The following is a 21,982-nucleotide window of genomic DNA, read 5'->3' as shown; positions in this document are numbered from 1 at the left end:
TGAGCAGCTGTGGTGTGTTGTGGCTAATGAGGTACAAGGCTACTGAAGTACAGAGTTCAAAGTGCTTGTGGCAGACCTTTGGCTGCACTGAATTGGTACAACTCTCATGAGAAAGTGGTTTAGAATCAATACATCTGTGGTGCACACAGAAAGCTCATTTTGAAAGCAATGGTAATCATCATTTAGGTTGTCTGTAAGAGCAGTAGAACAAAGTACTGAACAAATGTAGAGGAGGTTAAATTGTCATCCCAGTCCGTTCCCTCAATGTCAGGGTTAGGCAAATCTGCAGACCAAAAAAAAAGCTTTCTTCACATCTGATGGCATTGCACCTTTGCTGTGTGTTAAGCAGGACTTCAGTTTCTGAGTTTCTGTCTGCTCTTTCCATTGTTAATCTATTCCATAAGAGAACAATGGTACCTTACTTCTTTCTCTTGGTGACAAATTCCTTTATTTTCAGATTCTGCAGAACTTGTCAAACCTAATTTCCCTAGGAGTCACTAAATTTACTGGCTGTGGAAAAAATGTCTTGTTTAATAAGTCTAAGCAGCAGTAAAGTGAATTCTTTCATTGTGTGAAACTCTGGAATCTTCTTAGTTATTCTGTACTTGCAATGTTTCCTAATAATTATTACCTGTTTTGTAATAACAGGGATTCAGAGGTTCCCCAGCAAGATTTTCTTTCTCTCTGTTTCTGGTAAAACTCTATTGCATTTCAAAGATTATATGAAAGTTTATATATATTAATTTAGATAGTAATTTATATCACTTGTACAACTTAATTCTGCAGGCAATCTTAACAACCAACAGTAATGGTTGTCTTTGAAATAATTTATTTCTAAAATTTACTTACCATGTAAAGATTCTTCACTCCAGGAAACACATAAAAATATTCTAGAAATTTCTGCTTTCAAGAGTTTACTGTTCAAAAAAGATCCCCTTCAAAGGCAAAGAACTGTACATTTTGGAATGGACATTCCTTGCTATATTAAATGATATAGGTATATCCATGATATTTGAAAGAATTTTATGTGCCTGAAAGGACTCCTTTCTGGCATTATGGTGAAGGTCTCCTGGGCTCACTGGAATTACGTAAGAAACTTTGTTTGCACTCTGTTGCCTTTTGTGACAAGTAGTCTCTGATAGATTACAAATTTTAAAGGAAGGTATGTTTTACTTGCCATGTTTTTCTTTATTTTGGGTCTTCTTTTTTTAATCAGTTTTCAAGCTGTAACATTTTTATTGATGACTGTAGTTACTAAACTTCAAATAGGAAAGAGGAGCTAGTGGTGTTGGCCAACAGAACAATTGACTTGGGAGTAAGTAAAAATACATGGTTCCTTAAACTGTGGCAACCAAAATTAAAGGAAAAAAGGAAATGTGTGCTTAATGAGCTTAGTCACAAGTTAATGAACTTTGAATTATCGAGAAAGCTAGAACTGAATCTTTCAACAATGATAATTTACTGTGCAAAACATATCCTTTTCTCGTCACAAAATGTGCATATGTTTGTCAGCATTCACAATTGGTTGTAAATGGTCTTTAGAAGATATGTGTTAGTTAGATGTGACTTGTTGGTTAAATCCCGTTTTCTTTTCTTTGATGACTGGCAGGACACGTGGCATGCATCTCTCTCAGATCAAAAGAATAAAATCCTGCAACTAATTCTGCCAGAAAGCTCTGTCATGCAAGTATTTCTTGGCAGCAAATTCATGCATGGTGTGGGAATGGCTGATATAAATTCACCTGGAAATTTGAATTCTCACTGACAGTAATGCTGTTATCTTGTCTAACATTATTAACAGAACAATCTATTTCAATAAGCTTTCTGCTGGATATATATAGAACTTTCTCTCATGTGGAATGAAGCACAGAAAAAGCAAGCAGATTTCAAAAAGTTTAGTATCTCTCTCACTAAGCTAATTTTCATATATATATATATATATATATATATATATATATATATATATATAAACATGTTTACAAGAAACATCCCTATGCAGAAGGGACATTAGTGTCAAAGAAACCAGCCTGCATATTTAAATTTTCTCTTTCTCTACAGTCTGCATTCAAAACAATGCAAGTTCAATGCACCAAACAAAATTTCTCCTGTGTTGGTACTTCAAGCGTGATCTGGAAATACCTCCCTGCTGAAGACAGAGACAGTTCTTTCTCCTGACTATTGGTGCTTCGGAGCCTCTGCAAAGCTCCTAATGAGAAGAAGTTTGTCTCAATTACAATGAGGACCTTTTGTCACTGGGCTGAGCGACAGGTCACCACATGGTCATTAGGTAGTACTTTGAAATCAGGAGCTGAACTAGCAAGCAGATGATGCAGAACTTGAAATCTTCTATCATTTTACTTAGTCATTCAACCCATTTAATCCACCCCTTTACTTTTCTAGGACAAAAGTCACTTCTTTGAAAATTCCTGATCCTAAGGTAGAAAGTCTCCTAGAATGTTCATTCTAGCAACTGGGAGAAGAGTTTTACAACAGCATGCTAACAACCAAAAAAAAAAGGTAGCATAAAAAACACTGGTTTTCAATGCTATCTGTCTTGTTTAATTTAAATATATTTGATGTAGGCAGAAATCACATCCCTCTGTATCAATTTGTGCTGCATGTGACACCCACAGGTACTGAGTCTACCTGGGAGGGACCTGAGCATGTCCTCAATCAGGGGCTTCAAAAATATTAATAATTTTAAGTGGTGACTTTGATGGTGCTCTGCTTCTCTGGGGACTACATGTTTTTAAATTCTAGTCTTTTGAAAGACTTATTTCTTTTCCTTCCTGCTTTGATCAGTCTCCTGTTTGCTGTTATAAAACAATCTTTCATTCACTCTTGTAATCGATTATGTATGGTTACTTTAAATTCAGTATAGTTCACCCTCAGATTTCAATGCTCCTGGATGTTGTTAGTTTACAATATGTAGTCACCTGACAAAGGGTGCAAAATGCTGCTCTCTGTGGATGTTCTTGATCTTTCCACCATCAGAGAATTTCTTTCAAGGGGCAAAAATAGGAACCAACTTAGCAGTAAACACACTGATCCCAGGGCAAGTTATAATGTTCTAAGACCAGTGTACCGTAGCTGTCTTAAAATAACTAAGAAGATTCTTGACACTCTATGATGAAAATAGAACATATATAAAATTATGCAATGTTTCTGAGAAAGTTTCATTTAAAAAATAGCTTATAATTCAAGAAACAACGAGAGAGACTTTGAATAATCAGCTATTATATTCCTGTAATGCTTGACTGAAAAATGTGGTTTTTTCTTGGCTCTATATTTCTTGCTTAAAGGGAGTTAGTATTATGTAAGACTATTTCTAATGTTAAATATGTTTCATGTATTCCAAAGAAAGATTCTTGCAGAAAGACTGTCAAAAGATGGAACAAACTAGCTTCTACTTTGGCAGAGATGCTTTTAAAATCAGAAAAGGGATTTGACTGTAATAGGGCTGCATAGTGATATTAATTTCCACAAAAGATTTGCATCAGTCCAAGACATTTCAAGACCTCCTTCCTAACACCAAGCCTGCTGGTTCATTCTTATATCTCAAAATTAAGCCAGACCTTTTTTATAATTAAAAAACCCCAAATGAACAAAAACCAAATGAAACCAAAACCCAACAAAACAAAACAAAACAAAGAAAACCAAAAAAACCACAAACAAAAAATCAAAACCAACTAAACAACTAAAACCAACAACCAATTAAAAAACAAAACAAAACAAAACAAACAAACAAACAAAAAGAAACAACAAAACCAAGACAAAAAACAAACCCAAAAAATTATGAGGGGGGCTTACTCCTTGGGCAAGTAGATATGATACAGGTAACTGCTTCCAGGGTTCTGAAGAACGCACTAGAAATTCCAAGCATTGCAATGTACTGTGGTGCCAGAAAAGCCCAAAAGCCCAAAAGAGTTGTATAATGCTCAGCATCACATCTTACACCACACATAAGGGCAGCAGCAAATCGAAAAGGTGGTATCATTTTTGATCAGTTCTTTTTCTCTGAGAACTCTCTTTGAGTCATGCAGCAGGCTGACTGTCCCTATGCCATGAGTGGGTGAATGCCTCAGAAAAGCAGATGTGTTCTCTGCATGCTGGATAACTCCACAGAGGCACAATATTTGCTGGTTATATCCTTTGAGAATGCAGTTTTGTACCACGTTGTGCTTCAGAGGTCCAATGGAGGTCTTCTTCATTACTGATTACAGTCAAGGTACTTAAAATAGAAGAAGGAAGATTTTACTACAGTTTGGTACTCTATTTAGACCTTGTTTTAGGAATGCACCTAACGCATAAAAGAAATCAAGCATCTGTTAAACCAATGGTATAAAAAGGTAGCTTGCACTTTGATGAGACTGAAAGATTATTAAGGGTCATCAAAACTACACATACTTTCAAGGCCTTTTGTGCTGCCAGAATGCCTGAAAATTATGACCCTTGCTATTCACATGCTCTCCTACTGCCTGTGAAGGAGACTCAAGTCCACTTGCTGAAAACAATCTCTTTTGAGTAGGCATCCTGTGTGAACAGTCCAAGACTAGTCCATGCATTTTAATGACAAAATGCTCTATTTCTTCTTAGTGGGTTTTGGTGATTATAGTAGGTTGCAGGGCTGTATAAGAAAGGCCAACTGCACCAGTATTAGGAGCAGGATTCTTGCTGCTTGTGGGGTTCTCTCAAAAACAAATTTAAAATTCAAGAAAGACTATTTTTACACAATCATATATAAATATTGCCTCCATTCTTCAGTTCCAGTTTGTAACTGACTAGAGAACTGGCAAGTTTTTTGCAATAAACTGTTTATTCAGCAAATATTTTCTTCTCCTGCCTTTTATGAATTCCCTGCTAATGGCTTGTGATATTGTTAAAGGTAGATGGTAACTAAGGGATTTGTCATTCACAAGTAGTTAGATTTTTCAAACGCGGACAAATGTTTGAACACATGTGATAATGATCTTTGATAGCTATGTTTTTGTATGTTCACTCAGGAGAGTAGAAGCATATGTGCCCTAATCCAAGTCTGTTTATTGACACAATGAAGATCATGGTAGAAGAAAGCATTCCTGCAATTCCTTACTTAAAAGATATGTTGTTGGTAGACAAATTTCTTTTTCCCTTGTGTTGATGAAGGACAGTTTGTGATTAACCATGTGTTATACCACAAATGATTGGTAGAAGAGTATGCCTACAATTTTGAGTAAAATCAGACTGGATGCTGTTGTTGATCTGATACTTTTGCAACGAGGCTAGATATTAAGGCTACTGTGAATCAGACAAACATAGAACACTAATTTCTATGGATTACTGAAACCTCCCTATACTGCAAGAGAATCAAATATAGGAGAGGAAATTTTAATGCAGCAAAATTGTCTTGACTTCATAGTCTGAACAGCAGTCAAGTTTAGGCTGGTCATTTTCTGATCACTTCCTAGACAATATTTTTCATTAACTGAAAAGTGGCTTTGAAATTGTCTATGTGCATTCTTCAAAGTTTAATTTTATTAGCAGGCTTGTGGATAGATAGTCCATCAGATATCAGCACTTTTGGACCTCAATAGCTGACTGGTTGCCACTTCTTTCACCATGGCCCAATTAGTTCAGATCTGCTAGATATGCTGCAGTGATCCTGCTACCTTCATTTATCCTGAGGAGCAGTGATTTGAGTGTAACAAGGATGAAGGGTTTGGGGGAAGAAAGGGCATTTTATATTTGTCAGTATTGTCATTAATTTGCTCTAACTAGGGTTGAAATGCAGAAAAGAGGCTGTTGGATTTGAGAATACAAGTATGTAATGGTATATGTTAAAAGTGGTAGCTGAATATTTAAGAAGAAACAGAATGATATCACTTGCAAAGGTGCTTAACTGAATTTCTGTCCATTGATTAGTTTTTTACATCTGTCCTATTGTTTTTATGTATTTTTCAGCAGCTGGAGTATTTTTCCTTGGTCCTTAGAATTCTCTTCTGGGGCAAATCCTAGCCTCTCATCTCTGAGGCCATCAGCAGATTTCCCTAGGCTGCTATTGTATGAATAATCAGTTGTATCACTTAAGAAATTCTCTTTGTTCTACATCATTAAATGCTGACTCCTGCTGCTGCTATGACAGATGGCTTTTCAGGAATCTACAAGGGGAGTTGTCTCTTATGTTAGCAGCGGGTCTTTGCTGTGAAACAAAAGAATACACTGAAGAAAGCATGAGACAATTTGAATTTATAATACTTAGACAACAGAAAAATAAAAAAGGAAAAGTGGCTCAAGTGTACCCGTTTTGAGACCTGTATTTCCAAAAAGTGAAGAAGGGCCTTTAAAAGAGGTTTGAGTAATTTTGTACCCCGGAATATAATTCATAGCTCTTGTCAAGGCAGTAGTGAGGTAGTTATTTGGCAAGGAGAAGGGGAAGATACAATGGGCTAAGAGGGAATTCAAAATAAGACCATCTTGCTGTAGGGAACTGTAGATAAAAGGAAAATTACTCTATCAAACAAGTGAGTGATAGCATCTAGTGAAGCACAGTAATGATCTAAATGACCTGAAGGTTTGTTCTTCCACCTTGGCGTTTTTGTTGTGAAATCTTTTCCCAGATATATCTTCCTGACCACTGCAGCTCTCTGCTAACTCTGTGCATTAGTTGCTCAAGAGCATGATCTCTAACAGATGCCTTTGTGAAAGGTTTTCCTGCTACTCTTTAAAAACCAGATGTATTCCCAGTAGCTCCCTCTGTCTCTCTGCCTGTATCCAAATACCCTGTAACCAGCATCTTAAGCCCATTTGCCCAGTACGTTTTCCTGTCTACTCTTGATAGGCAGCCACCTTTCTCTGCATGGAAAGAGTCTGTTTTCAAAACTTGCTGCTTTCTTTCCTCATGTTGAAAGAGCACTGAAATGGGCAAATTTTGTGTCTATTTGTGTGTGCAAATAGATTTGCACACCGTGACCCACTCGAATAGGTTTTTATTCTGCAGTGCTTTTAGAGAGCAAGCATTACATACAAGTGTGAATTCCTTTGAAATGCACTGCAGTGCTGGACTTCTTCCTAGATTATGTCATGCCATCAGGTTGGCATGTGAGAACTTATGGTGGCCTCTGGCTGAAGCATGCTGTCCATGCTCTTTTTGTCCTAATGGTTTTTTTCTGTCTTGCGTCTTAATTCATCTTTTGTGTGTTAGTGTGTTTTATTTTAGTCTGGTTGTTCCTGTGTCATTTGTAATAACACCTTTTGTCTGTTTTCACATTTGGGAGTTAGCTTTGTAGAGTTGATGCTCATGGCATGGTGACGTATGGTCACTCGAACAAGGGACTTGCTAGTTATGACTCTTCATCATTGTTGATAGCAGAGAATGTTGTTTAGCTTTAAATCAGTCCATGTTCTATCTGAAACTGCTTGGTTTGAAGAAAATTTGGTTCTGCTTAGGAGAAAAAATGGAAATATCTTCATTCAATGTGTGTGCTTCCTCGCCTGAAACCCTCTTAGCTGCATTTTCTACTGCACTGTCACAAACCCCATCAATGTCTTCAATTTCTTCAGAAGGAAGAGAGGATTTGCAGGTTAACCAGCTGGAAACGCAAATATGGATAAAACCAGACATACAGAAGACAGATGTGGACTTTTCAGAAATTCTTAATGCAATACAAGAAAGTAAGTTATTCCTTGGATGTAAAATTGTGTTTATGCTAGAAGGTTCAATTGAGATGCACTGAAGTTATAGCTGAAGGAACGTACAAAGTGATGAACTGAATAATAAGTATGTATGACTAAAATCTCTGAGAAAGTTCAACAGGTTATTGAAGGCCAATAAGAAATCTTTTACTATCAGAGAAGTAATAGTAAGATTTGAATTATTATGTGTCTAAGGATTCCAGCAGTATATATTTTCTATGCAGACATAATCAGAATTGTAAAATTCCTGTTACTTTAATCCATTCTTTATACTTCTAAGTGGCAGTATAAACTAATAACGTTGAGCAAATGCTGCAGTCGCGTATTTGAAGTTCCAGTTGTTCTGAAGTGTTGGGGTGTATTTACATTTTTGCAGCTGTTAATTTTTAGGAGCAGAAGTCATGAGCTTATCACAACAAGTGAAGGTTGACATGTCTTAGATGCTGCATAAAATGATCTCTTTTTACATGTAATGGGCTGTGGACTAAGAATTAATTGATTCACCCTTCTGAACTCCAACTTCAGAATGATCTCAAGGCTTGTGGTAGAAGAAGCACTAGTGTCAATAACAGCGGAAGATATCCCCCCTATCCAGAATTGATGCAATTCTGGAATCCAAAAGAATCTGGAATTTCAGTGAGAATTTTCTATAATAGTTTGAAAACTTCTATGCCAGGCAAGAATCAAAATGCATGGCATGGCTTCCTGGTTTCCTTATTTTCCAGGTTTGTTTTAAACTCGGTGTTTGGTGCAACTATTTTCTAAGGTGAGAAACAGCAACTTCCACTTTAGAGCGATAAAAGATGAAGAAGAATGTGTAAAATCCTGGATTCTGCTTGATTTTTGCCAAATGAATAAGGAACCACACAGTGGTAGAATCAGATTGGTGGTTTCTGATTTGATTTGATTTGATTGTTTGGGGGTGGAAGGAAAACACCTGAGTTAGTATGATGGTGAGGGTAATAATTTGAAATTGAATCAACTTATTACTTAAGGTGCAGGTTTCGGATGAACTTCGTGTTTTGTAACTTAAAATGCTTTTCCCATCAGGAAATCTTACTATGAGGTTTTGCTTTTTCTGTTCTTCCCCACACAAGTACAGCCCAGATATAGGCTGGGGGCAGTTAGGCTGCAGACTGGAGAGCCTGAAAAGGCACTATATATTCTTTCAGAATCTGAATAGATGATGGGTAAACATGGATAAGCAGTTCAAATTGGGAGTGTTTTAAGAATTAACGTTTTGATTTATGGATTATTTACAAGCCATTTGAGAAGGATGCAGCTTTTACAGCCTTGGAGATGGTGTTTTTTCTTTATCCAGACCAGACACAGGTGCTGTTGGGAAGTTAATCTCTATGTCCTTCAGCTACATTTCCTACAGCAAAACCAAAAGAATTTCTGCGACTGAACAACCCACTTTGCAGGGACTTGTTATGTGTCCAGGGCAGTGTCTTGTCACCTGCAGTCTGTTGTGAATATCATATAATTAGGATAAACATGTCTATGTTAGTTGCTCTGAACAATCAATGTTACTTTTATTCCCATTTGTTAGCATTGAATGATAATTTAGAAGAGGCTAATGAATGATGCTTTTAAAGACCACATGCTTTTTCTCACTAACATAAGATTCCTGAACATTTCCCTATTTAGAGGGTGCCTTGTGTCAGCTAGTTGGCATATCTTTCTGTTTGGTAGACTGCCAAGAGTGATCATTCAACAGAATTTTATTATTTTTTTTTAGTTTAATTACTGAAAACATTTTGATCTCAAGCTACTCTGTTTTTTTCTTTTTCCCTACTAAGTCTCTTAGACTGCAACTGAAGACAGAGATTTACATCTCATTATTCACTTTTATGCAATTATATTCCTATTATGAAAGACTTAAAAGTCACTTCTATTGCATTTAGGCTAAATGCTGCATTTCAGTGCAGTAGTTCAGAGTCAGACACATTTTTCTGAAGATTTCTGGTAGTTCTTACGTAAAACAGTTTCTTTTTGACCGCATGATATTAGAAATTATCTCTAATGTATCAGAAACAGTCCAGAAAAAATAATTATTAATCTGAAAGTAGCTATAGGCAACACACTGTAGATTAGGGGATTACAAAACACGATGATGGATCTGATCTAAACCAAACTTGCAAACTAGACAGCAGTGCTGTCGAGGTTCTGCATGGAACTCTGTCAGACTGGAACCAGAATTCCCTGTTGATACCTACTCACAGCCTGTACCAAGGCCACAGCCCCAGCACAGCTGGATGGCACTGGGGCAGTCCCAACCCCAGGCAGAAGGTACCTCCCTGGTACAGTGGGGCTCTGGGGAACTGGAAACTAACACTGATGTGTAGTTACTGAATTTAACATTTAACATGATAAACAGTTCTGTACTGTGTGATATCTGTAGGATGGCCTCCTTGAAGCAAAAATTGGTAAATTCTGTCCACAGCTTTACTGAGTGCTGAAAAAAATTTTTACCAATAAATCAACACAGGTGCTGTAAAAACATAACATACGGTACAATAAGATGCAGAAAGGTTCTTGGTTTTTTTATACTTGAACTTTTCTGCTTTGTAAGTCTCTACAAAGCAGCTATTTTGTACTTAATATTTTTATTAGTGGGTATTCTCCAATATTACTGCTTTTAAACGCAATCATTTTTTCCACTGCCATTAACATATGGAATTCCTCTATACTTATTATAGACATTCCCAGTAAGAATTTTTAAGACAGTTAACTTTTCAGTGTTACTGATACAACTAAAAGCTTCCAAAGAACGGTTTCTTGTATTATCCAAAGCTAGAGTATACTCTATGGTTTGATGTGACATTTGGTAATAAAATGACAATTAATGAACAGAAACATGATCTCTGAGCATTTTTCCATCTTGCTACACAGTAATATGTTCAGGTCTCATTTTTTTATGAAAGTTCTTATTTTTTGGGACTTCAGTTTCAGCATCCATCTTCAGAAAGTTAAAGGAGATATCTTGTCTTTGAGCCCTGCCGTATATCAGCCTTTTGGTCTGAAGTGGCTTGTAGACCCATTGAGATTGTGCATGGACTCTTGCTCGGAATTTCTCAGCATTCAGCTTTCAGAATATGTAGTTCTACTATTTTTGGGATAAAAATATTTATATATTCACTTTTTTTTCCTGTTCTTCAAGGGATTATGAATTACCAAGTCATTTTGATTTTGTTTCTGCAAAAGAGAACATTTCTCCAGAGGTGGAGAAAAGAGTTTGCATATTTAAGCTGATCTAAAAGCAGAGGGAGAATTCTTAATATCTCCTGTAGCAATGTATATGCTGATCTGTATTCCCGGTAAATTTTACTACTTAAAAATGACTATACAGTAGCACCATTCTGTCTCCCAAATAGCATATATATATATATATAAAATAAAACTATTATAAATCATTCTGTTAAGGACATTTATGGGTATATACATATCATGGTCTGAAGGGGACAGAAAAGATGGAGCCCTGATTATGCTTTTAGCAATATTTGGCCATGTAGGTGTCCATGTCCATTGGAGTGGAGGGGCTGCAGGAGAGTTATCTTGGAAGTACCATCACCATTATTAATGTAAAGCAAAGAGGATTTGCTAAATAAATTATTTCTTTAGTTTTGTAGAACAATATTTTCTGATTTTATTTTTAAGTATCGAATGAGACGGGGTAGAAAAATAATCTTAGCAGATGTTGAGGCTCCATATTTAGTTTCAATGACTGATATACTAAGAGCACATTTTCAAAAACATAAAACATCAAGGTAACTGCAGTGTAAAAAGCTTCACTTTCTCCTCAGCAGCACACCTTTACTGCAACTGGAAAACGGTAACAGACACCTTTAGCACTGATGAGATAGTTCAGCACATCTCTTCATACTTATCCTATTCTGTAGTGACCGACCAACATGTTAATTATCTGCATACTTCTGATATAAGCAGTTTTCTACTGCAGGCAATCTGGACAAATCCTGGTAGTTAATTTCACTAAGCAACTGAGATTCACTGCTTCCACAACTTCTAGTCACTGATGAGATGGGCTGGATTTTAAAGTGACCTTAAAACAAATTTTTTTGCTCCTCAAAAGTCCTCAGGATAATTCAGTAATTCTCTATTGAAGCCCCAAGACACATTCACTGTCTTACACACCAAGCTGTGTATCTCAACACATCCCCTTAGAACCCATATATTCTGCAACCCAAAGCATTACTAGCACTTTAAGAAGCAGCAATTCTAGTATCTCAAAGGCATCTCTTTTATACCAAGACAGTCCTAATGTCAGGACAAAGATAGTTCAAATTCCCTCAAGTATAGCATACGGGCAAAACTATCATTTTTACATCTTTCATGACCCCTGTCTGCAACAGATAAAAATGTCTTCAATAATCTTCAGAAAGCTTCATTATTTAATTCTTTTTGTTTTTTTTTTTTGTTTTTTCCACAGTTGTTTTCAGCCTATATTGAAGTGTTAATCCTATACCAATTCATGTGTCACTGTCATGGAGGCACTCTGATGGGTTTCAGTTCAGTGAAATTCAAGTTATTCAAAATGTTTTCTGTTTTAGTAGTTCTTTCTGTTGAATACTGAGATTAATTTTTCTCATATGAGCATATATGCAAGATCTCTGGTCATGATCTACATCCAAATTATTATCTGATGGGGTGGAATGTTTCCGGTCTTGACCTTTGAAACAGTGGGGGACAGTGAAGGACAGTTGGCTAGACTGTGCTGTCTTGCAGCAGTTCCCCTCTCTTTCATAAACATCTCTAGTATGATTTTTGTGGATTGAAATGGATCAAGGTGGCAAAAAATTCTTTAATATTACTGCTGCATGTGCTACAAATTGGAGTCTGTTTTTTGCCTTATAAATCTCTAAAACCTCTGTGGCTTGCCCTAGGACAAGTTGGATGCAGCCACACTGACACTGAGGAGCTGCAGGCTCTCATCACATAAAACAAAACAGCACCAGAAACTCAGAATCTCTCTTACAAATTATGCTGCTTAGGTTAGCACCTTAGCCTAGTATCTATAGTGGATTAATTTGGACATGAGGACTTTTCTGTAGTTTCTGAAATTTTTAGTAGCTTTCTAAGTAAAAAGTGATTAAAAGTACAATGTCTGTCATTAACCTTGTGCATCTTTTATACATGAAAATGAAGACAAAGGATTCTTGAATACTTTGATAGGGTTTTCTATTACCTGCAGATGTAATAGCAGACTTCAGATGCTGTAAAAGACATATAAAAAGGGAGGAAACTCTTCCCCATGTTCATGATTGACAGAGAAAGACTAATACATTTGAACTCTGGATGAATATTACAGAAAAAACTTTCTCCTGTATGTGAGAGTGAAAAATAGGCCACCTGCAGAGACTGGGGAGTCAGTATCATCAGTAATATTTTAATAAGGATTCTTAAACTGGGCTATGGCCCCTGAAGAAGGGAAAGGTAAAAAGGAGGTCACAAAATGCTCATCATGGCTGGGAACAGTTAATGGCTGTTAATTTCTGGAAGCTATTCAGTCTCTTCACAGTGGGGGAATGGATTTTTACACCTGCAGCCAGCAGTTGGAAATGGAACTAAGTTGCTGGCAGCAACTAGATATTTTTGGTTGTTCCCTATTAACATAGATTCTCACCAACAGGAATTACAGTTGCCTGTCACTAAGTTAGGGTAGCTGAGGAGAAGCAAAGCATCAGGAGTTTATTATGCAAAAGAATTGTTCCAAAAGTCAGTTAAGTTTGCAAAAAAATGTGAGAAATAGGGGGTTAGACAAATGTCTATAAAGAGTATTAGACATTTGGTCCCACTGTAGTCAGGGGAAGAGGCTTGGTAGCTGGGACCTTTGGGGGTCCCTTCTAACACTTGCAACTCTACTGTCATAATTTTGGATTTTGCCTATGAGGCATGAGGTTGGAGAGATGAAGTCCATCCACACCTGAAGCTTGATCCTCAACTAAGGAATTTTTTCTTCTTCCTACACACATCTCATCACCCTTTTTCACCAGATCTGTAGCATGTGGGGTGCAGAGCAGACCTGCCTGCCCCGCACCTCCCATCTGACAGCCACTCCAGGCCCTTAATACCTATACTTTTTATCAGAGTTGTGTTTACTACAGCATCCTGTAGAATAAAGTGATTGCTTCATGCAAGACTGAGGGCTATGTGGTAGGCAGATTTAAAAGTGTCAGATTTATATGCATCAAAACTTACCACACTGTGCAAAAACAAATACCTGCCCAGGCTCATTTACTCAATGCCTTTCAAGTAACAGTATTTATTAAAGGTCTTCTGCCTCTGGCTGCCCCACAGGTCTGTACAACTTCAAACTTCATATTTCATGTAGTAGGGTCAAATTCTACTTCTTTATAGTAAGAAATTTTCAGAGATGATACTCATCCAGAAGGTAATTATTTGAATTATTTATCCCAAGAGAAGCTGAGGAAATAGCTAATATCTGTTTTATTGTGACAGCAGATTGCTTATTTGTCATCAGAGAGGTATTGTGGTGTTCTAAGTTTTTATGTGGCTCACTGTTGAAGAAAGAGATCCAACAATGCTCATCAGATTTTAAAATTAATATACTTAAATGAGAACTAAGAAGTGGGACTGTTGATGGGCTATACTTGATGTCTTCTTTTGGTTCAGTGGTGATTTGAATGTATATTTTTATTTTTGTTTTTTAGTAGCTAAGGATGTCAACATTTTCTTTGATGAGTTAGAAGGTGTGAACAGCCCTTCCAAAGATGATGACTCCCTGCTTCACCATGGGAACTTGACCAGTACTTCTGATGATGCCAGCAGGTTGGAAGTTGTGGGAGAGGTAAGAACACACAGAATTATTAGTATAATATTTATCCATGCCCATTAGAAAGAGGGAATAAAAGTAATTTGATTTAAAATCTCATTCTCTGCAAGTCAACTTGTGTCTAACGTTTCCTATGAGGACTAATTTTCCATTCAAAGATTATAATGCTGAAATATAAAATATTTCCAGTTCAAAAGTGTTGATTTCATGCACCCCCAGTGAAACATCTATACAAGTCTAATGCTTCACTGCTTCTGAAAATGATAGAAAAGTTTTCCCTATATTAATCCTCTAATAAGAAGGGGTGCAGAGGAGAATTTTTCATAAAACTCTCATAAGGAGCCTTGGGTATCAATTATGAGAGACATACCCTTCCAGTGAAGAAGTGACCTAAGGGTGCCTAATGGTGTCAGAGAACATACCAGGGAGGAAACATTCACCACATAGTCCCTTTTAAATTATGTCTTAAAACAGGCAAAGCATCATGGACCCACAGTGAAAATCTGGACCTAAATTTCTTTTTTGTGTCTTGTGCAGAAAGGAACATTATATCCTTTAATTTTGCCTCCAAGTGCCCTGCACTATGGATGTTAGGGCTGTTTCCTCAGGGATTGAAGAGACCAGGGACTTCTCTCCTTTTCCCCACCTCAGGAAAGTGGGTACATCCAGACTACTTACCAGACTGATCTGATGTTACCTGTAAGTTGTGCCTGAGGAATTTCTGGCAGAGGGCTCACTGACACAGATCAGAACCGGCAGGGGCCTCACTAGCAATTAAAAAGCATAGAAAACCACAGGACATTGCTGAAGCCCCTGCCCTGGCCCTCTTTTATTTACTGGTTTTGATAGATTTTAGAAGATGCCATTACAGATTATGTCTTTTCTAGGAGCAAAAGGGTTTTCTGATGCAAGTTCTTTTGTGAAACACTGCTGAGAAGAGAGTCAGAGATTTTCTTCATTCTAGAAATTCAGCCCATAGAGAGCTGCACTGCTGGAATGTCTAGATAGATAATTAAAGCAGCAAAATTCAGGACACCCTGAATATGTGTGTGACCTTGCTCACAATTTCATCTTCTTTACTCGTAGCTCTTCACCAGCTTCCCATACAAGTTACAAAGAGGCCTCTTTGCCTATTAACCTTAATAGGTTAATATGACGTGATATTCCTATGTTACATTTTGAGACCATGTACCATATGGTCTTTAACAAAAAAACACAGGTGAAAGACACATGATTTTTGTAAGTTAGAGAGGAAAAATTAACAGAAAATTATCAGAAGGGCATGCTGCTGTTAATGTAACAATGTTGCAGAAACAATACTTCAAAATCTTTTTTTCCCCTCTTAGGTTTACTCTTTGTTGTTTTTTAAAGGGAAAGGGGAAACTTCTGAGGAATTTGATTGAATTAACAGATTTAAGGTTTTTTTATAACTGTAGCTGAGGAAAATAACAATGTAGGTCATGGATAGATATAAGGTGGAGGGGGAAAAAATGAAAATCAAGAGTCATAATGGGACTTCAAGGATGCTGCAGCCTGCGAAACCAAAATTTTCAAAGAACTTGGTCCCTGCTTAACTCCAGAAGGAAAAGATACATTGGGTGTCATATAGTTTGTATGGATAAATATGGGAGCACAACTATATAGTGGTAGCATGAACTTTGAAGCATAAAGCTTCCTTCAGGCTTTCAGTTTAGTTTAGTAGTTAAGAGAGCCTGTAGATCCCCCTTAATGTCATCAGGACAGGGAATCTGGCACCAGTGAAAGTCTCTCTGAATGTATTGATGTTTCTTTGGTCTAGTTTGGAAGCCAACATTGGCGTGAAATAATTTAATATGACTTCTGGCTGAATCACTAAAATGAATCTACAATCAAAGAAATTTACAAGGACATATAGAGCATTTCTTATCACTTTTGTTTAGCTGACAAGCTGAAATGTTGTTTGCTTCAACTGTTAGTTGTTCATGCTCAGTCAGAAGATCCAATGAAGACTTTATGGATGGAGCTTTATTAACACTTCTTTAACTGAAGCCAGATTGGGATTCGGCTCATCTTTTGGCCAAAGATGTGGGGGTTTTTCCCCTGAGTTTTATGTTTCATTCAAACACAACTACAGCCTGAGAAGATTTAAAATCCCATTTCCCTTTCTGTCCATTGATCAAAATACTTTTTACATATGCCAATATAGCAGTTAAGCATACACTTTAGAATTTAAGTCCAGGAACATATTTTCACTAAAATATTGTATTACTTTCACTGAAGTTTTATTCTTTGAGTAGCAGTAGAAAGAAAGTAAAAATTAAAGGAAAAATTATTTAGCAATGTATTCCAGGTATGCATCCATTCTGCCTTTCTTTCTATGAAATTTTATATTGGTCTCCAAATAAGGGAGAACGATGGAGCTGGGACAAAATTTGACTTCTACTTAAATGGCTTCTGTGGCCCAGTCTTGGCATTCCAGCTAATGTAGGTAGTTTCAAAATCATAACAGTAGGAGTCGCTCCTGCAGCCTTCACTTTAAGCATCAAATTGTTGATATTTGGGGACCGCGATATTAACATTGCAGAGAATACAGTTTGTTTTAACAGTCTCTTTTATAAATTGGAATTTGCACTGAAGATTAGGGCAGAGAAAAGATATTCATGTTGCAGAATAAGAATTCAGTTGTTCTTTATGGCGCTTATGATAGCTTTTGAAAGTTCTGCTCAGTTTTCTCATATGTATTTATCAGAATGCAAGCTATCTACATAATTTTTTTTCACCAAATCCTTGTTGTCTTCAATGATCAGACTGGATACAGAAAGAGATTTTTATAAGCTTTCAGAGAAAACTGTGTTACTTCCTAATGTTTGAACACTTGATTTTGCAGCCTAAATAATTTCGCTATTAGAAAAGTTCCATGTAATTAAGTATATTTGGCTATCAAGAAGAATATACCAACCAGTAAAGAGATATGGAAAAAATAAAGCTGCATGTTCCATGAAATTATAATCTAAATGGGCAAAAAGAAATTAAATAAAAAGAACATGCAAAGAAAATATACTTGTGCTTTGATTGGAACTATGCTTTTAAGACTGAGTGGTTCTGGGTTCCTCTTTTAAGTTATCACTGTTAGTGGTGAATGTGTTAACTTTCTCCACCAGCTGTGAAGTCACATACTGGGGACTTATTTCAAGTAGACATCACCAACAGAAAAAGACAACCTCTTTAGCATTCGAAGAATCTACCTTCCTTAAGCATCCATGCTGATACTAACCAGGTGCTGAAATAATTGGGAATGATCAAAGAGTCTGATGTGTCATTAAATTAGTGAGCATTAGAGTACCTTCTGATTTATTTTTTTAAGACCCACATGTAAAGTTTCAAATTTCTTCAATTTCTCAAACTGCACTTTTGTTTAAAACTTCCCTTTAAAGTTTCTATAGCTATTAGGGTTTCGAATCCTCTCACTTTGGATAGTGAAACATTGGGTAAGCCCTTTAACCTAAAGCTCTCCTAGCATGTATGAATATTCTGTGAATCTGTTTGTATGAGTCATATGTCTATGAATGTTGATGGTTCCAATTGAGCATGTGAGAATATAAAATCTACTTCACTCCTTGGAAAACAATACCCAATTATACAACATGTATTTCAAATACAGCTGTAAAGATAGAAAAAAAATGCTAAGCTTCTTGCTAGAGTGAAGTCTTCCATGTTCTTCCACTTTCTTCCAGTATCCTTTTTCAGATGAAAGAATGGAGATTTGACATACATGCCTACACCACTTTTTCACCAAAAACTGCAGTCAGACCTGGTTTTAGATACATTTTTTTAATTAGTTTAGGACAACTGAATTTTTACGCCATAACACAGGTAAGGGAGGAAGGACAGGACAAATGTCTCTGTCTGGAATAGTGTAAGCCTGTAATACTTGGACAATGCAAAAGCCCTGCAGCTGGTATTTCCTGACACTGCTGGAACAGCCCTGACTGTCTTAGTACCATGTTAGATCCTCAAGGGATCTTGCAAGTCCAGATTCAGTCTATAAAGTCTCCTTAGAGGCTGTAACGGAGGGCCAGAGAAAGGGTTCCTTCCAAGAGGCCATAACAGCCTGGAAGGGTTTATCAGTCGGGATCTGACATACAGTGTTACTAAAATGAAAAGAACCTTTAAGTAATGGTAAGAGTGTCTAAGCTATCTTTCTGAGTGAAAAATTACAATTCTGTAGTTGGTAGTGCTTCATAAGTCCAAGAGAAAGTTATTGCCCCAAGAAGTCATATATACAGGGGAAGAAGTCCTACAGGTCAAATAACTTGGCTAAATCTCTTAGATACTCTTTAATATAAGGTTCTGCATTCACTGATGAGTCAGTGTAGGGCAAATCAATTTTCTACAGAGAAAGAAGAAACATAGGAAGCATAAAGGACAAATCTATTTTTCCAGTGGAGTCACTACTGCATGCAGAGAAGGATGCATTCCTTACGGTATGCTACTCAGAGGACAAATCTGAGTTTAGATGAGGAGTGTACATTTGAAGTGACTGTCTCAATTGCCCCTACCCATTATTTCCTTGCAGTCTGGAACACTGTTAGGTTTAAACCTGATTCTTTGTGGATGTAAATCCAGTGAGTCTCCTGGACCAGATTAGAGTGGGCCCAAAGTGAGCCCTTAAACCTACATAGATGGTAGATCCTCAGCGTGGGTTTTGTTCTGCGGTTCCTTTCTTATTGCACCACTTGCCAAAGTACATGTAGTGACTCTGACTACTGAACAGGAAGGGTGGTTTGTCAGGAGGGTTAGAAATCACACCAGGACCACCAAGCTGACACACTGCCTCTTAATCTCCTGCTGCACCCTTTTTTATTTAAATAACATAAATACCCCTTTGAGTTGGGGTTTTTTATGCCTTCTCGATGTAGATTTTTAATGGAAAAAAATGAAATGTTCTGCCTGAGCTGTTTTCATATTTAATGCTCTATGAAAAATACTTCTTATATTTTGATAGTAACATTTATCAGCATGATATGCAGTGTAGATATAATTGGTCTTTTACTGTTATTTCCTTAGAGCTTAAATCTTTTTTCAGGCTCAAGGAACTGTTCCACTGTATCAAGTCTGCATTAAGTTGTGGCAGGAGTCAGGCACTGTAATAAAAGAATGTTAGAAAAATTCTTTTCTTTCTTTAGTGAACCAGATATACCAAGGGGATGGGACATTTGGGATGCTTTCATTGGTTTTCTCATTTAATCAAAATGCCTGCTGAGAATCAGGAAGACATCTTACACTAAATTCTTTGAATCGGAATATTGGTTTTGTCTTTTTTTTTTCCTGTAAGAATCATTTTTCCTATTGAAATGTTCAATTTGTAATTTAAATTCAGAAGCAGTTCTCCTGTGGAGAAAGTATTTTGAAAATTCCCTCCTTCTCCCAGACGCGTAAGGCAAAATATTCATTGTTTTCAGAGAATTGATTGTATATTATAGGGCCAGGCTATTTCTGGCAGGAATAGTGAAGCAAACTCTGGAAAAACAGAGATAAGGTAGCTTAACCTTCCTTTCAGCTTAGCGCTGGACTGATCTTGAGGTCCCTGAAGGTCCCTGTCCATTATACTACTCAGAGGGAGTGCTGTTTGTTCCCACGAATGATTCACAGTGTGCATTTTTTGTATGAAACACTTCAACCTGCAAACTGCCATAAAATTTCAACTTGTCTGAAAGTCAGAACTTAACCCCTGGGCAGGACTTGTATTATGTGGAAGTAGTGTTAAATTGTGAGGAGGATCTGTAGAGAATTTAATCTCATGAATTTCTGGAAAAAGACCACTAGTCTGGTCTTTTATATCTCAGGAGAGAGACCTGTTTGGCATCTTATTAACAGTGAAATCAAATTGTTTCTCTCAGTCAGATCAAACATTTGAACAGGCGTGGGATTTTTTTGCAAGAAAGAGCCAAGAAACAGTATTTATTGTATTTATGTACTGCTAGATCAAACACCAGGAATTCTTTCCAAATAAATTCAGTGGGTTTCCTCAACCATTCCTTAAGCAAAGAATATTCCGCATTTAGTCTGATGAGGTATGGTGAGGTAGGTACAGAACCTTCATATTGTCTGTGTCCTGTGAGGCAAAGCAACGAGAATCTCCATGTCAGGTTTTAGTGTTTCTCACTACAGTAAATGCTCACGTCATTGTCTATTCTTTTCACATGTACAAAGACATTCTACAATACCAAGTTGTTAATTTTCAATTTACACTTCAGTAACACTATTCTCTGCTTTATTTTATAAGAAGTTTTCCTGATCTTATGAAGGGTAGTGGGGGAGGAAGGTCGGCATATGTTCTCTATTCTCTCCTATGCCATGTCTATATGCCCAAATATCTGCCTAAGAAGACCTCCTGACTTCCAAGTGGGGAAGTCTGTGTTCCTCTCAGATGATGTCAGAGGCACTGTGTGTAAAGCATCTGAAAACATGAACAGCTTGTTCTGATTCCTTATCTTTCCTGTTGAATATTACTGAAAACTGATGATGCAAACAGCAACACAGCAATTACTAAGGTAAATTAACATTACTGAATTGTTTGACTTTCTCTTTACAGGAAGTACCTGATAAGAACAAAACCAATGGACTATATTTTAGAGATGGGAAATGTCGGATTGACTACATCCTTGTGTATAGAAAATCTAATCCACAGACAGAAAAGAGGGAAGTATTTGAGAGAAATATCAGAGCAGAAGGACTTCAAATGGAAAAAGAAGTAAGATATCTTCCTTTAAAAAACTTTCACCTTATATGAGGGTATGGTTTATTTACTCTGAAGCTCCTTTACTCTGTTATAGCAGTAGAAAAGTGCTTTTAAGCATGCCTAAATATAGGCCAGAGCAGTGCAAAAGTGTAGCCTAAAGGAAAATCAGATACATGAGTTGAAGGCCAAAACAGGCCATTACAGCCATCTTTTTCAACCTTATGCACAAGTAGGCCACCGAATTTCATCCACTGTGCTGTGCAGTATAGAAAATGAGTGCTGGGTTTGAATGGCCTAAATTCTACTAAATTTAATCCACTTTTCTGCACCTACATTTCCTCCTAACTGCCTGTTTCACTATTTGCTGAGTTTCTTGGTACTATTTCAGAGACCTAACTAGGTCCCTGCCTACCTTTGCCTGTCAGCTTAGGCACAGGAACTTGAGCAGTATTTTGGTAGTTTGGAAACAGCTTATAGTTTCTCCTTCTGTCTTAATCCTAAGCATTTAAATAATTGGACAGTACATCTGAATAATTTATATCAATGTTATTTCCAACACAATGTCCTAAAACAGTAAATCTCTTATGGAAAAAAGTGCTTAAAAATGCATTGATGTGTTAGGTAACAGGAGCAAGGTTTACAGAGACCATATCTCTTTTGCCAAGCCTATGATCTTTCTTAAATTTTGGTAATGTGCTTACACAGGACTTAAGTTTCACTTCCATGTAGAATAGTTATTGATGAATATTTACCTTTATTTGTAGTTGACTGACTCA

General features: G+C 36.9%; 1 protein-coding gene across 6 annotated transcripts in view; it reads left to right on the top strand.

The window, feature by feature from the left end:
• The window catches only part of ANO4 (anoctamin 4), a 175,015-nt gene that overhangs the window by 63,431 nt on the left and 89,602 nt on the right, over window positions 1-21,982 (top strand). For 4 of the 6 annotated variants that reach the window (XM_027660044.1, XM_027660054.1, XM_027660035.1 and 1 more), the window contains exons 3-5: window positions 7,540-7,650; window positions 14,364-14,500; window positions 21,060-21,218. In XM_027660044.1, coding sequence (XP_027515845.1) covers window positions 7,540-7,650; window positions 14,364-14,500; window positions 21,060-21,218 — 407 coding nt within the window. The remainder of the gene's footprint in view (window positions 1-7,539; window positions 7,651-14,363; window positions 14,501-21,059; window positions 21,219-21,982) is intronic. The other 2 variants (XM_027660076.1, XM_027660070.1) reach the window with 2 other exon arrangements.

The sequence above is a fragment of the Corapipo altera genome, unplaced genomic scaffold (genome assembly GCF_003945725.1).
Source record: "Corapipo altera isolate COAL_440 unplaced genomic scaffold, ASM394572v1 1, whole genome shotgun sequence".
In the NCBI taxonomy this organism is placed as follows: domain Eukaryota; kingdom Metazoa; phylum Chordata; class Aves; order Passeriformes; family Pipridae; genus Corapipo; species Corapipo altera.
This window is presented reverse-complemented; position numbering and strand designations above follow the sequence as displayed.